The sequence below is a fragment of the Pleurodeles waltl genome, chromosome 10 (assembly GCF_031143425.1).
Source record: "Pleurodeles waltl isolate 20211129_DDA chromosome 10, aPleWal1.hap1.20221129, whole genome shotgun sequence".
Classification (NCBI taxonomy): domain Eukaryota; kingdom Metazoa; phylum Chordata; class Amphibia; order Caudata; family Salamandridae; genus Pleurodeles; species Pleurodeles waltl.
Genome location: NC_090449.1, coordinates 39,343,457 through 39,358,901, shown reverse-complemented (window position 1 = coordinate 39,358,901; position 15,445 = coordinate 39,343,457). Strand labels below are relative to the sequence as shown.

Below are 15,445 nucleotides of genomic sequence, written 5' to 3'. Positions count from 1 at the left end.
CGTGTGCCTAGTGAGTAAACTAACGAGTTTTGTTGTGCCTTCAGATACTTTTGTGTTGGGCCCTAAACATGGGTGAGGCTATTCACTGTTTATGAATATTAATAAAGATTTCTTAACGGACCTACACAACACTAGCATGGAAACATAGACCCTAATGCCCCAAAACAAACGTAAATTGTGGTAACCAAGAATAAACTATGTTAGAATGGATAATGTTCTTAAAGATACTTAATAAAAATGTAACATAACCTTATACATGCATCTGTAATGGGAAGGTTCATCAGTCCTTGAAGCATCTTGGCGCTGAATAACAAATGATTATTTGTTCATCCAACTCAATGGTGCTCTCTATTGACCTCATAAAGCTGACTGGGCTGACTGGACAGACCCGCGGGGATTTAAACAGATGACCATGGTGTCAAACTGACGCATTCCTTGAGAGGATGCACTAGTTCACTGATTAACTAATCTAAAGCTGGGAGGCTAAAGACGATTTTATAGCACTGCTTGCTGAGAAATGAAACAATAGAAGGTATGTAGCGGAGGATTTTTAATCAACAGTTCAGTAAAGAAATGGATGTTACTGCAGGCGAACATATAGCAGCATTTCATAGTTAGTTTGGACAGTGAGAGCCACATGTCCAAATGACAAACCCACATTCGCATTCAATCATTAACAGCCGAGGGATTGTACAAAGGGTTTTAATAAGCCCATATTATTTCCCAAGTAAATGATGTAATATCAAAATTGAAGCAAAATACCGATTCCCCAGAGTGAGGTCCTTACATTTTATCCCCCAGTAAAAAATGTCAACAGTGGCACATAAGAAATAAACCTCTACAGAGATACCACATCAAGGTGCATACTAAAAAGAAGACAGACATGACTTAATAGTGATGAGCAAATTTTATCATAAGAAAACGTAAGAGTCATCATAAAATCATTTCTGGTTGAATAACTTGACTAGGTATTTTCCTCTCACAAACGGTCATTCACAATTTGTTACAGACTATGGATTTCAGCAAGAACAGACTCGATGTTTAGATCAATCAGCAGTAGTATATTAGCAGAGCCGTGCATATAATTTTTTTGTGTGTAGTTTGAGTGTCATTTAATAGTATTCCAAAACAGGTACTGGGGAAAAAGCACATTCTGAATCAATATAACACTTATGTCTATGTAACACTACAGTTGTTGAAAGAACATGTTCAATTCTCTGAATCCCGACGATCTTAACATGGGAGTTTTTCTGAAACCCTACAACCAGCTAAGGTATAAACGGAAAGAGACATTTCCAGCATAATGGTTTTGTTTCTTATGTGCTTAATACAAGTGTCTTTTTGTTTCAGCTAATGGGAAAATGTGTAAAGTGCTCAGTCTGCAGAAGATTACTATACTCCTTTTTTAACAATCCTAATTCCGACAAAAATTAATTTGTTCTCACTCCCCCATCATATATTCTGTTCCTCTGTATCCCTCTTTAAAGGGCCTCTCTTCTTAGGAGTACCGTTTTGGATCAGGCGCACATTGAAACAACTACTCGTGACCGCCTGCAATAGACCATACACAACCCACCATATACAGTCAAGAGCTAAAATTAATTTTGTTAACGGAAAAGTATATAAGAAGAGTACTGCATGGAGAGATGAACTAGGATTTGGACGCAAAGGCTTTAAAAAAATCTGTTGGATGTTTACAGATTAGATGGATTCCTTATATCAACATATGCAAAGACAAAAGTTAATTTCTTTGCTCTCTTTAGCAAATGGTCAAATGTTCATCTCTTACTGCATTAATGTATTAAAGTGCATTTTAATAAACTTTGGGCCAAGCAATCTTTAATTTGAGAATACTAGTTTAACTCGTAAGTTAAAGCTCATACTATAATTCATTAGTGCCAAAACAGCTTTAGAAAAAGTTACTTACCTGTATCTACAGCTCTCCAACTTCGGTATATTTCAGAGATTCACATGTTTAAATATTCCCCATCATGAGGCTGGTAATTCTCAGCAATCACTGTTACCAAAGCAATGTCCCACACACTCACATAAAATTAAAAACAGCAATAAAGTACAAATAGTCCATTTACCTCATTATTTGATCAGAAATTTGGCCAACAAGGTGAAACGATTAAGGGATCCAATGCCCCATAGAAGAGAGCTGCTTAAATGTTAGCAGCTAATAATCATGCAGAAGCATAAGAGAAAGCTTTATTACTGGAGAAGCGGGCGTGTTCTACAAAAGATATAAAAGCTGAAGTACTGTAGTTATAGGTAGGTACCTTTTTCTTCTTCAACAGTGGATCTTTCACGGATTTATGTCTGAATAACAATTACCCTATCAGTAACAGTATAATACATATGATAAGTAGTAGTGAGGCTTCCCTAAATGAAACAGATAGCACATTATTGCTTGACAAACCATTTCCTATGTTTTCTGGATGTAGTCAGATTAATGTTCATAAAGGTGTGTCTTGAAGACAATCTTGCTGCCTTGCAGATGTCAGCAATCGGCACACAAGCAAATAGACAGCTGTGGCGGCCATGCCTCTGGTGGATTAAACTCGTGCATTCCTTCATAGCCCTCTGCCTGACTTTATATGGCAGAAAGCCATGCATGCTAAAATCTAACTGGCTTAGATAAGGCCAAACCTTTGTTATCATTGCTATACAGCACAAAAGGTTGATATGATTTTCTGAAAGTGTTTATACTGTCAATGTAGAAGATTAAACTATGTCTCAAATCCTTCAAGTGCGGAGCCCAATCAACAGGAGTGAATGGCTGCAAGAATAATGTTGGAAGATTCATTTCCTGATACAAATGGAGATATGACAATTCTTTGGGCATGAAACTGGCATTCGTTGTAACAGGAACTTTAGATGTGTTCAATTTGAGACTTGGGAGCTGAATAGGTATTGACTGGATCTCCCCATATCTCTTGCCTGATGTGATGCCTAACAAAGTAGCTATTTTTCATAACATCTTCAGAGTGGATCTGTGAATGGGCTCAAAGCAACTTTTTAAGCGTGCGCATAGAAAGGTATTTAATTCGCAGGCAGACAATTGCTGGGTTACTGGTGGGAAGGTTCAACATTTTTTACAACTTCAGTCGAAAAAAGGGATGTTGCTGAGGTTCTGATATAGTTTGACTGTGGCCAAGTGAACATGAACGGAGGAATATGTCAATTAAGACTGTCAGGTACTTTAGATAAGTCAAAATTTAATTTGGGCACATGGGTAAAGGATTTAAACTGAGATCCGCCACTCGAACAAAGCTATTTTTTCCCCCCAAGGACTATACCTTGGATGATGAAGCTGCTCTTGCTGCTGTGAGGATGGTTCAACTGTCAGGAGGTATGGTAAAGGATCCAAATTATAAGTCTGTAGCAGCCAGGCTGTTAGGTGTCATAATGCCTGTGAGCTTTGTCCATAGGTAGGGTTCACTATGAAGTTAACGGGGACATCCAGTGTCAGGTCCCATAGATCTCTATACCAGTAGTACTTGCAAATGAGGTCATTGTAAGTTTGACTGTTAAAAAAACGTTTGAGACTGACGGTGGGGGCATTTCTGTCATTGATGAGGCAAGCTTCGATGGAGCAGTAGAGGGTGTAGTCACTGACAATTCATCAGTGGTCATGGAGTGTTTCTTTGAGCATGGAAACATTGTTGAACAGCATCAATGCCTGAGGAGCCATGTTTGAAGGCTGAGGAGATGTTTACCTTTTTTCTAAATACAGATCACCCAGCACTGGAGTCTGTGTCTTAGAGACTGACTCAGAGAGCATTGGTGCACGGTTCAAGACAGCCTATGAAGACTAGGGTCTGACAAGCTCTGACATGGACTTTTTGGCTTTGGCAGGAAACACACTTTTTTATGAACCCACACCCGGTGACAACTGAGTCAGAACTTGTAAAGGCCTTGCCACTCTGTCTTAGTCTTGTGACTCAAGATTTATCAGCTAGATCAGTAAAGACAGAGTAGGCATTCTTACTGGGTACCATTGTGGTAGATCAACCTTGCCCAACTGGTCTGGCAGAGTTCCAATAAGACTCAAGCCTTGGAAGGGGTGTCAGCTATCCGGGCAGAGTTCAAAGTCTCAGCCAGTCAAATACAAAAGGGGCAGGAAAACTGCTTACCTCCTGTAGGAGTGAGAGAAAGCCCAAGGGCATCTGGACACCACAATGTAGGTAAATTAAAGGTCTGAAGGGAAAAGCTAGCTGTGAAGATTCCCTTGCTGCAACCTTGACTGAAGTAGAAAATCTAGGCAGCTCAGCCAGCCTCTGTTTTGAGTTGGAGCTCTGATTCCTTTAAGCTGTCCAGTGTTTAGGTAACAGTGAGGTGAAGATCGAATATGTGGTCTGGTTGTTCATAATGAGTATGGCAATTTGTCATGTTAACTTTGAGTAGAGAGGATATCCAGCCTGACAGAGAGGAATAGTCAGAAATGTGAATCTCTGAACAATCCAATGGCAAATAAAAGAAGGCTACTATGCTACTTCACCACAAATTATGCAATGCAAAGAAAAGGGGCTAAACTTTCAGGGCGTAAAATGGCAAATGTTTCATCCATACTGGACGACGACTACACACACAGGTATTTTCTAAGAATCCTTCAATCACCAACCCCGTTACTAATATCATAAGCAGAGGAATGTGCTGTTACTTTGGCAATGGACAACTACACCCATTGCTCCCAGAGCTCCTGAATTGGAAACCGAAATCCTTGACAGGAAGTTGAAGGTAGGACAAATACATTTTATCAAAACACTAGAGAGCTATGATAAGATTTTCTTGATAGCAGACATTTGAGGAATTTGTTAACTTCTCAGTTTTCATTCTGACAAGTATATAGGAGCTATTCTGAAGTCATGCTAAAGAATGATGAATCTAAGCGTCTAATGTTAAATCTTATCACAACAGAGCAATACATAAATCGCAATCATGATCATTTATTGGAATTTATCTGACAGATCTGATATACACACACACACATGTACATACATATATATATGTGTATGTGTATATATATATATATATATATATATATATATATATATATAAAGCCATGACTTCAGCCACAGTACCTTCAATAACGTCAACACTCTTGCTTTGCTGATAGTTCACTACCTGCTGCAGAAGTTATGAGCAGCAGGGAAAAACAGGGAGAGGTAACCTACAAGACTTTTCTGTCAGGAGGAGTCTTCATATAACCTAGACCATGATTAGGGTTACCCGGTAAGTTACCAGATGCTTTAATGGAATCAGGTCCACAGCTATGCCGAAGGTCAAATAACTAAGAAGGGGGAACACAGGGACATATTTATTTTTTCAGTTAAAAACAATCATTTCAGCTTCTCCTCTAAACAACCTAAACAGTTTTGCTAGAGTGTTAAAAACTTGAGACCCCATCATCCCCCGAATAAATAAAATAGTAAAGGAATCTTGTAAGACAAACTCTCTTCTATGTGCTGGCCAGATGAAGCAAAAATAAAAAAAGATAGATAAAACTCTTTAAATGCAGGTGCATAACGTAAATAAGAGAGCATGTTTGGAGCAGGAAACAGAACAGAGTGGAACTAAATTCATCTATTTGACATTGAATTTACTTAAAGGCTTTCAATTTTCCTCAAGAGATTTCGAAACCTTGGATATTTCTGTGTAGAGAAACTAAAATAGTTATTTTGGATATTATTATTTTCCTCCCTCCATTAAGCAGCTGGGCAGCTTCTGAGGAAGTTGCTCTCTCATCCTCTGATAGCCACACTACTGCTTACTCTGTAATGGCATTGCACTTTACGCCAAACTTATGGCCATTTTCTCCCAATCTATTCCCTTATGTTTTTGTTCTTGTCTTATCCCAGCAAAATAAGAGATTTACTCCTCTGCTAAATGCTTTCATTGTGTCCTTCCTCAGACAGACTGTCACAAGTAATTCTCTGTAGAACAGGGTCTCAAGCTACACTGTGGGCATCTATCTCCATGCACCAAAATCTGGCAGTCAGGTGAGCGTTGACTGCTTTTAAGGAGGCCAGTACAGAGCTGATATGACTCTAAGTTGCAGATTAGTTCCACCACATTGTCTACGGTGGCAAGTCGGCAGGGATGGTTAGCATACACTTCGTGGGATGACGGAATGTACATGTCATGCACAGTTATTTGGAAGTAGAGGCCTGGCTGGATATGGATAACTGTGTCGGACATTGTGGAATGCTTGGAGCGCTGGACCAGTTGCAGGTTTGGGCTGTCTAGTGGCAGGACCTCCCAGTGAGCTGGCAGAGATATCCCATTCAGTTCCTTCAGGAATTCCCGCAGAACGACATCCAGACGTGAAAAGGCCTGGTAGGAGCCCAAGCTGAAAATCTCCATAATCTGAGAAGAGCAAGTGAAAATAGAGACATAGTTAAGGGCCTATAGTAGCCACCACTAAACAAACCCTTTACAGAGAGACAATCTGTTCAGGGCATCTGTTTTTAAACCATACAACACCCAAATATCCAACAAAATATGCATTTGTTTAAACTTACCATATGTTCAAGAACAGTCCTCTTGCATTACTGCTACTTGCCAACATCAAGAATAACAAGTTACTTACCTATGATAACAAATTATCTGGCAGAGACATAGGGGGTCATTCTGACCCTGGCGGTCTATGACCGCCAGGGTCGCGGATGACGGAAGCACCGCCAACAGGCTGGCGGTGCTCCATAGCCCATTCTGACCGCAGCTTTAGAACCGGGGCCGGCGGTTTCCCGCCGTTTTTGCCCCGGCTGGGCGAATCCGCCATGGCAGCGCTGCAAGCAGCGCTGCCATGGGGATTCTGACCCCCTTACCGCCAGCCTGTTTCTGGCGGTTGTCACCGCCAGGAAGAGGCTGGCGGTAACAGGTGTCTTGGGGCCCCCTAACAGGAACCCGGCCGGCTTTTCACTGTCTGCCTAGCAACAACTGCACCCGTCGCACGCCGCAACACCACCGGCTCCATTCGGAGCCGGCTTCTGTGTTGCAGGCCTCCTTCCCACTCCTTCATGGTTAGCACCCGCCGGCCCAGCAGGAAGGTTGGAATGCCGGCAGCGGTCTTTTGGCCGCATAGCGGCCAAATGGCGGTTCCCGCATGGCGGGCGGCAACCGCCGCCCGCCAGACTTGGAATGACCCCCATAGTCTAGTTGCAGATTCCTTACCTTAGAATTTCCCACAGGTGTCAGTCTGGATCCAGAGACTTTTCTTGAGCAGTACTCCTGCACATCATCAGATGGTATCGGTCGACTCTGCATCCATCGTTGGCGTCGTGTTAGCCGGATAGGACATCGCGGGTCGTATATAGGTGCCACTGCAGTACGCTGACATCAGTTTCTTGTCACAGCCTTACACAGCAGAAGTGCAGAGCCATGAAGGACACTGACCCTGGTGCGTCAGAACTAGGGTCCAGAAAGGCAGGTCCCTGTCCCTAGAAATCAGATCGCAGATTAGGTAGGATTGGTGGATCGATAAGGAATCTGCAACTAGAATAGGTCTCTACCAGGTAATTTGTTACCGAAGGCAAGTAACTTGTTAATCTGATAGAGACTTATAGTTGCAGATTCCTTACCTTAGAATAGATACCCAAGAAATACCATCCCCGGAGGTAGGTCTGCAAACCAAGATCATACTAGGAAGTCCTGCAGGACTGTATGGGCAAAGAACCCGACCCTTTGGACCTGAATGTCCAGGCAGTAGTGTTTAGCAAATGTGTGCAGGGACGCCCACGTAGCTGCCTGGCAGATATCCAGGACAGGAACTCCGCGTGCTAACGCAGTGGAAGCAGCACTTGCTCTGGTGGAATGAGCATGCAAGCCCTCAGGGGTTTGCTTCTTGGCCAAAGCGTAGCACATTTTGATGCAAAGAAGTACCCATCGAGAGATGGTATGTTTTTGCACCGCTTTCCCTTTTTTTTGCGCTCACATGCCCGACAAAGAGTTGATCGTCCACCCTGGAATCTTTGGTACGATTATTGGAGTGGGAGGAAATAAATGGGTGAGGCCTTATAGGAATATACTCAAAATAGGAGATTTAAAAATTGAGGGCTGATCAGGTAACCTAAAGAAGGCCGAAATGGCAGATAAATACGCTGTAAGGGTGCCCAAAGCAGATCCATGCAGGGCCAAAGAAAGAATGAACAAAAGAACCTCGGATAGAGGTCCAGAGAGGGGGGGGGGGGAATCAACAGATTTGTTGGTGCACCATGCCACAAATTTATTCCAACGACAGGCGTATAGAGTTTTGGTGGAGGGACGCCTGGCTGCCAAGATAACATCGCAGACTTTGGGTGGAAAATCAAAAGTTGTCAACTGTCGTTGCTCAATCTCCATTCATGAAGGCGGAGGTTGGACAGGTTCGGGTGAAGAACCGTCTCGTGCTGCTGCGACAAAAGATCTGCCCAAAGAGGCAGTATGAGTGGAGGATCGATGGACATACTCAATAGCTCTAGATACCAGACTCCCCGTGCCCATTCCGGAGCCACCAAGAGGACTTGGGCCCAGTCGTTGATGATCCTCTTGAGAACTCTGGGCAGAAGTGTTATAGGCGGAAAGGCATAAAAGAGGCCGGAGTTCACCTTGAGACGAAAAATGTCTCTGAGCGAGTGCGCCTTGGAAACTCAAACGCGCAAACATCTGACATTGCGCATTCTCTGCAGAGGCGAACAGATCTAGCCAAGGCTTTCCCCACTGCTGAAAGAGACCTTGCACCACCTCGGATGGAGACGCCATTCGTGATCGGATATGCATCGACGGCTGAGTTTGTCCGTTCTGGTGTTGAGAGAACCCACCAGATATTGAACCACCCGGGCAATGCCCTGATGTTCCAGCCATGTCCAGAGGCGTAGTGCCTCCTGACAAGGGGTCCAGGACCCTACTCCATCCGGTTTGTTGCAGTAGTATGGTCCGTGAACACCTGCACTACTTTCCCGTTGAGAGAGGGAAGAAATGCTTTCAACGCAAGCCTGATCACCCGGAGCGCCTGAAGATTGATATGGAGTCCAGACTCCGCCAGAGACCAGAGGCCTCTGACCTCCACTTCTGCCATGTGGCCGCCCCAACTGAGAAGTGACGCATCTGTCACTATAGATAGATCTGGTTGGGGAAGGGAGAGGGATCTGCGTGGACTCAATGCGGATTCGAAAACCACCACTGCAGGTCTTTTGCAGTCCCCTCCGAGATCTGGACCATGTCTGAGATCCCCCTGATGCTGCGCTCACTGGAACTTCAAGTCCCACTGCAGAGCCCGCATATACCATCTGGCATGTGTCACTAGCAGGATGCAGGAGGCCATGAGGCCCAGCAGCCTCAGAGTCAGTCTCACCGAAACCCAAGACAGAGGCTGAAAGATCGAAATCATAGCCTGAATATCTTGGACTCGCTTTTCGGGAGGACAGGCCCGAAACTGCACTGTGTCAAAACTGTCAAAACAGCTCTGATGAAAGGAAGCATCTGAGAGGGAGTCAAATGAGAACCTAAATGAAAGCAAGAGGTCCGCAATAGCCTGGAGGTGGGAGACGACAGTTTGGGGTGAGCCCAGCTTCAACAGCCAGTCGTCGAGGTACGGGAAGGCACACTCGTGTCCTGCGTAGATGAGCTGTGACCACCACCATCACTTTGGTGAACACCCGAGGGGTGCTGGTAAGGCCAAGGGGAGCACAGTACATTGAAAATGCTCGTTACCTACCATGAACCGCAAGTAATGTCTGTGGGCAGGCAGGACGGGAATATGGAAATATGCGTTCTGCAAGTCCATTGCTAACATCCAGTCTTCTGGGTCCAGGGCATTTAGGAAGTGAGCCAGAGTGACCATTTTGAACTTCTCCTTCTGGACTGGAGGTCTAGGATAGTGTAGAGGCCCTTGTCCTTTTTGGGCACCAGAATGTAGTGGGAGTAACAACCACAACCTACTTCTGGCACAGTGACCCTCTCTATAGCTTGCTCGGCCAAAAAAGCTGTAACCTCCTCGCAGAAAAGTGCCAAGTGATCCTCAGTCATCTAATCTTAGAATGGCATGGATGGCGGGGGAGTCTCGAAGGGAAGGAGTAGACACCTGTCTGATGTGATGGATTCCCAGCGGGGCAGGTGATGGTGAATCCTGCCTTCAACTGGTCCCTGATGGGGAGGCCTCAGACTAGGAAGGTTTGCAGGCTGCAGCAGGAGGGGTGGTGAACTAGGCTGACCACTGACTCCTTGATCCATGAGGATGTTGGATCCCACGTCCCAGCCACGCAGAGGCTGGGCAGAATGCGCAGCACAGTGGTTGGAGGGAAAGGGATGTGGGTTGGGTGCAACTTCCATAGCCACAAAAGGGTGCGAAAAGCAGACTGAGTGGGGCGAGGGGAAGATGTGAGGCCCAAGGATAGAGCTGTAGAACAGGACTCCTTAAAGTGCTTGAGCGCCAAGTCTTCTTTGTCTCCGATGAGATGGGTGCCATCGAAGGGCATGTCCATAAGCACTGCTTGGACATCCCCGAAAAGTGAGAATTCCTCAACCAAGTGTGGCAACTCAAGACCACCTCAATCCAACCGATCTGCCCAGTGCCAATGCCAGACTAGTGTAAGAAAACATTTTCTTTCCAAGCTTATCCAGTCTTTTGGACTCCCTATCCGCTGGTGCCGAAAGGAAATTGCCTAAGGATGTAGAGGCCTGGATGACCAAGCTCTCAGGGGTGGGGCCCTAAGGTGGCGGGCAGTTGTCTTGTTTACAGGAGCCCATATGCTGGGTTTGGACCAAGTCCCCAGCAGGACATCAGTGAGGGCCTCATTGAAGGTCAAGAGGGGTTCTGAAGAAGCAGCCCAGGCTGTAACACCTCAAACACAAGGTTGGTCCTGACAGCTATAGAAGGCAGCTTGAGGCCCTCTCCTCACCACCACTGAGTAGGACACCCCTTCCTTCGTAGCCACCCATAAGAATAAGGGTCAGGATCCAACTTGGGGAGCAAGGTCCCTGAAGTCTGAATTGGCGTCGAGCGATGCTGGGTCGTCTCTGTGTGGGAGTCAGCAATAAGTATAAGTTACTTACCTGTAATCGTAGTTCTCTTCCAGGGGAATCCTCATAAAAGTCATAAGCAATGAATAGTCTCACCCATGTGCAGGGACCCCAGAGCATATACCAAATATATATTTTAAAATATATTTTATTTATATATATATATATATATATGTAGAAACCCATCTATGCAGCCTGTAGTAAAGGCTAAGAAAGTCTACTTACATAACATGTTTTCCTTCAATAAAATGTCGTCAGACTAAAGCATTTCTGTAAAAAGTGAAGAGAGAGAGACCACAGGGTGCAAAAATCACAGCTTTTATTAAAACAAATGTTGAGGAGACATCCAAAGGCATTATTAGCCAATAGGCTGCATTAAAAGCAATAACAAGGAAATACTGGCACAGTGCCTCCAAGCTCCAGGACCTCCTGTATTCCATCATGCCCCAGAGGTGTCTGTTAGGTGACAGCTAGGCCAGTACTTTTTTACGGTGATATGAGGAACAGAACACAGGTCTGTCCGACTTAGGTATCCGTCTTAGTGTCTGAATCTAGACAGTAATGCCTTGTGAAAGTATGCACTGATCTCCTAGTAGTAGCTTTGCAAATTTCGGAGATGGGAACACTCTTTAGTAGGACCGCTGTTGCTGCTTTACTTCTGGTAGAGTGGGCTTTGGGTTTGGCAGAAAATTGTTTTTGGGTAACCGATAAGTGAACAGAATACAAGAAACTATCCAGCTGGAAATGGTTTGTTTAGTGGAGGTGATGCCCGTCCTTATATGGCATAGTTCACAAACAGGTGGTCAGACAGTCTAATATCTTTAGCTTGTCAGGATAAATCTTTAGTACTCTCTTTAGACCTAAGAATGTAACAATCTTTCTGCTGGTGTGGTCAGGTTAGGAAAGAACGTAGGAAGTGAGATTGTCTGGTTAATGTGGAAATTAGGTACTACTTGGGGACAGAAACTTGGGTGAGTTCTGAACACTACCCTGTTGGCATGGAACACTATATGTAAGGCTCTTTTGCACAGTGACTGAATTTCGAGAACTCTGCATGCTGAAGTAATAGCAACAAGAAAAGCCGTCTCCCGTGTAAGGTGCTGTAGTGAAGCCTTACATATAGGTTCAAAAGGTGACCCATGAGTTTTGATAGTACCAAATTCAATTCCCAAGGAGGAGAGGGGGAAGGAACAGGAGGGAACACCTTCTAAGCAACTGGAAGAATGATCTTTGAGAAGGTGATTTTCTGTTGGCAGCAACTGCTGCAAGATCTACCTTAATAGAAGAAAACTGCAAATCTGATCTTACTAGATGAAAGACGTAGGGTAAAAATACATCCTCTTGACCCAGATTGGATTATAATTATTCTGAATACACCACATGTAAAACCTTTTCCATTTAAAGGAGTAAGAACGTCAAAGTTGCAGGTCTTTTTGACTCTGTGAGAATATTCATGCATTCCTGAGTGAGACCTAAATGTCCATATTGCAGGACTTCAGAAGCCATGCTGTCAAGCTCAGTGAGGGATAGTTGAAATGGAAAATCTCTCTGAGCTTGTAAAGGAGATCCAGTCTGCACGGTAATCTCATGTGTGGTCTTTCCAACAGATGTAGGAGATCCAGGTACCACCACTGGCGGGGCTATTCTGGGGATATCAGGATCATTCTGTTTTTGGCTCAGTACAGTTTGCTTATGAAAGGAATTGGGGGAAAAAGTGTAAAGAAATGTCCTGGACTAGTATATCAAGAGCATTCATCTTTGTTCCTGGTTAGTAAAACCTGGATGTAAAGTCTGGGCATTTTTTTCTGGGCTTCACACCTCCCCCTACAGGAACTGTAACACCTGGCGGTGAGCCTCAAAGGCTCAAGCCTGGTGTTACAGTGCCCAAGGGCACTCCAGCTTTCCCCCAATAAGATTAGGGATGTGCCCCCCAAAGGGAGGAGGCACAAGAAGGGTGTAGCCACTCTCAGGGACAGTAGCCATTGGCTACTGCCCTCCAGCCATAAACACACCCCTAAATTTAGTATTTAGGGACGACCCTGAACCCAGATTTCCGGACGACCTGAACAAGAAGGACTGCTGACCTGAAGCTCCGCATAGAAGACAACAACCGACTTGGACCCAGCCCTAATGGCCTGTCTCCAGACTCAAAGAACATGCAACAGCGACGCATCCTGCGGTACCAGAGACCTCTGCTGACTCAGAGTACTGCCCTGCTACCCAAAGGACCAAAACACTCCAGTGGACAGCAACTCTGTCAAAATAACAAAGAAGAAACCATCTTCAAAAGAGACTCCAGCTTCACTCAGGAAGCTTGAGTCCCCAACACTCTGCACCTGCTCCCGGCTCGTGTCCGGAGAAACCAACACTGCACAGAGGACCCCCTGGCGACTCCCACAACGTGGACACCCTGAGACGACCTCCCTGCACCCCCACGGTGACGTCTGCAGACAGAATCCAGAGGCTCCCCCTGACCGCGACTGCCCGGTAACTAAGAACCCGACACCTGGAAGCAGCACTGCACACCTGCAGCCCCCAGGCCCGAGAGAAACCAACTACCGGTGCAGGAGTGACCAGCAGGTGGCCCTCATCATTGCCTAGTCGGTGGCTGACCCGAGAAGCCCCAATGTGCCCTGCTTGCATCGCCAGAGTGACCCTCGGATCCCTCCACTGATTTCTATTCAAAATCCTACACCTACTTTGCACACTGCACCCTGCCGCCCCTGTGCCGCTGAGGGTTTATTTTGTGTGCCTGTTTGGGACCCTCCCAGTGCTCTACAAAACCCCCCTGGTCTGCTCCCCGGGACGCAGGTACTTACCTGCTAGCAGACTGGAACCGGAGGACCCCTAGTCTCCATAAGTGCCTATGTTATTTGGGACCTACTTTGACCTCTGCACCTGACCAGCCCTGTTTTGCTGGTGCTGGGTGTTTGGGGTTGACTTGAGCCCCCAACGGTGGGCTGCCTATGTCCCGGAGACATCACAGGAACTGAACAAGTCTGCAACATCGAGATGTCCTCGCCCTGCAACATTGTTTCCGCTGCGCCTGTCAGCAATTTGCAACATTTCCATGGCTGTGCATCCTCTGCAGTCAGCAAGACTTCCACTGCACCATAGAAGCAAGAAAGAATCTCCCTTGGAGTGAAGGAGTCACTCCCCTGTATCTGCAGGCACCTAAGACAACGACATCCGGCTGCTGATATCTTCTGTTCTCTGGATCTATAAAGATTCTCCAACCCAAGTGGTGGTTCTGGGGGGTCCCCTGGGTCCTTCTTGCCTTCTGTCCAACTTTGGAGAACATGAGCCCTTGCCTCTTCCTCCAGGACAGAATGCCTGTGCATCATGATCTTTGCAGCAATCAAGGTTTGTTGACTCCTTCTCCGAGGGATCTTCAGGCTCTAAGTAGCGCCGGTACCCAGCACTCTACCTCTGCGACGACAGTCTCCTCTCTGTTGTTCCAGGAACTCTTCAGGTGTGCTGCCTGGGCCTCACTGCACCTTCACTGCAACTTAATGTGCCTGCTTCTGTCTTCTGAGTGTCACCCCGGACTCCCCTCCGAGGGTCGAGTCCCCAGGACTTTGATGGTCCTCTCTAGCCCTTGAAATCTTCTTTAGCTCCAACTTGCATTTGCTTGTGCTTGTTGGTGGTCCTCCTGACCACTGACCCATCTGCAATCCGGCAAACGTTGGGGTACAGCTCCAAGGCGACTTCAGGGACTTCTCTGCAGCTTCTTGACTCCGCAGCTGGCCTTGACCCATCACTGTCGTCCCGGATCTTCACCCACAGAATGGTGGGCATTTTCTACTGCCCAACCGGGACACTCTTGAGTGGACTGGACTCTGTCCCCTTCTTCCACAGTTCCGCTTCATCTGAAATCCACCGTTGGGTTCCACTGATCTGGTCCTCTTCTTGCATTGTTCCAATCCATAGTTCACATGTTAGCTTAGGGAACGACCAAGTAACTTACTTCTGCTCTCCTTGTCGCTGAGGGTCTTCTAGATACTCAACACTTGGGGTTCCATACTCTCCCAGCCCTTGGCTAACTTGTCCATATCCAGACCCATTCTCGCATTCCACTATTTTAGAATATGGGTTGGCTCCCATAAAGGGCCCTTGCTATTTCTAATGGTTTTATGCTAATTCCTAGTAATTACCTGTGTATGTTGTGTGTGTATTTACCTTCAGGAAGGCGGGATTGCCGATAGTATTCTAGTTCAGTGTTACTATAATAAAGTACCTTTATTTTTGCAATACTGTGTGGTTATTTTCATGTGAGATAAGTTACTGTGGTATGGCAAGTGTTCAACACTCCTCCTAGATAAGTCTTGGCTGCTAACCAGAGCTAGCACTAGAGAGCCCTGGCTTCCTGGACACTGTTACACTTACTAATAAGGGTTGCCTGGACCTGGTATAAGGTGCCAACACCATAGGTGTCCACCAC

At 45.7% G+C, this 15,445-nt stretch overlaps 1 protein-coding gene across 5 annotated transcripts in view; it reads right to left on the bottom strand.

Annotated features, from left to right (window-relative positions):
- Window positions 1-535: 535 nt before the first annotated feature.
- Window positions 536-15,445, bottom strand: part of LOC138261016 (methyl-CpG-binding domain protein 1-like) — a 1,081,642-nt gene continuing 1,066,732 nt past the window's right edge. For all 5 annotated transcript variants that reach the window (XM_069209617.1, XM_069209616.1, XM_069209620.1 and 2 more), the window contains one exon: window positions 536-6,372. In XM_069209617.1, the coding sequence (XP_069065718.1) occupies window positions 5,926-6,372 (447 nt within the window). In that variant the 3' untranslated portion in view covers window positions 536-5,925. The remainder of the gene's footprint in view (window positions 6,373-15,445) is intronic.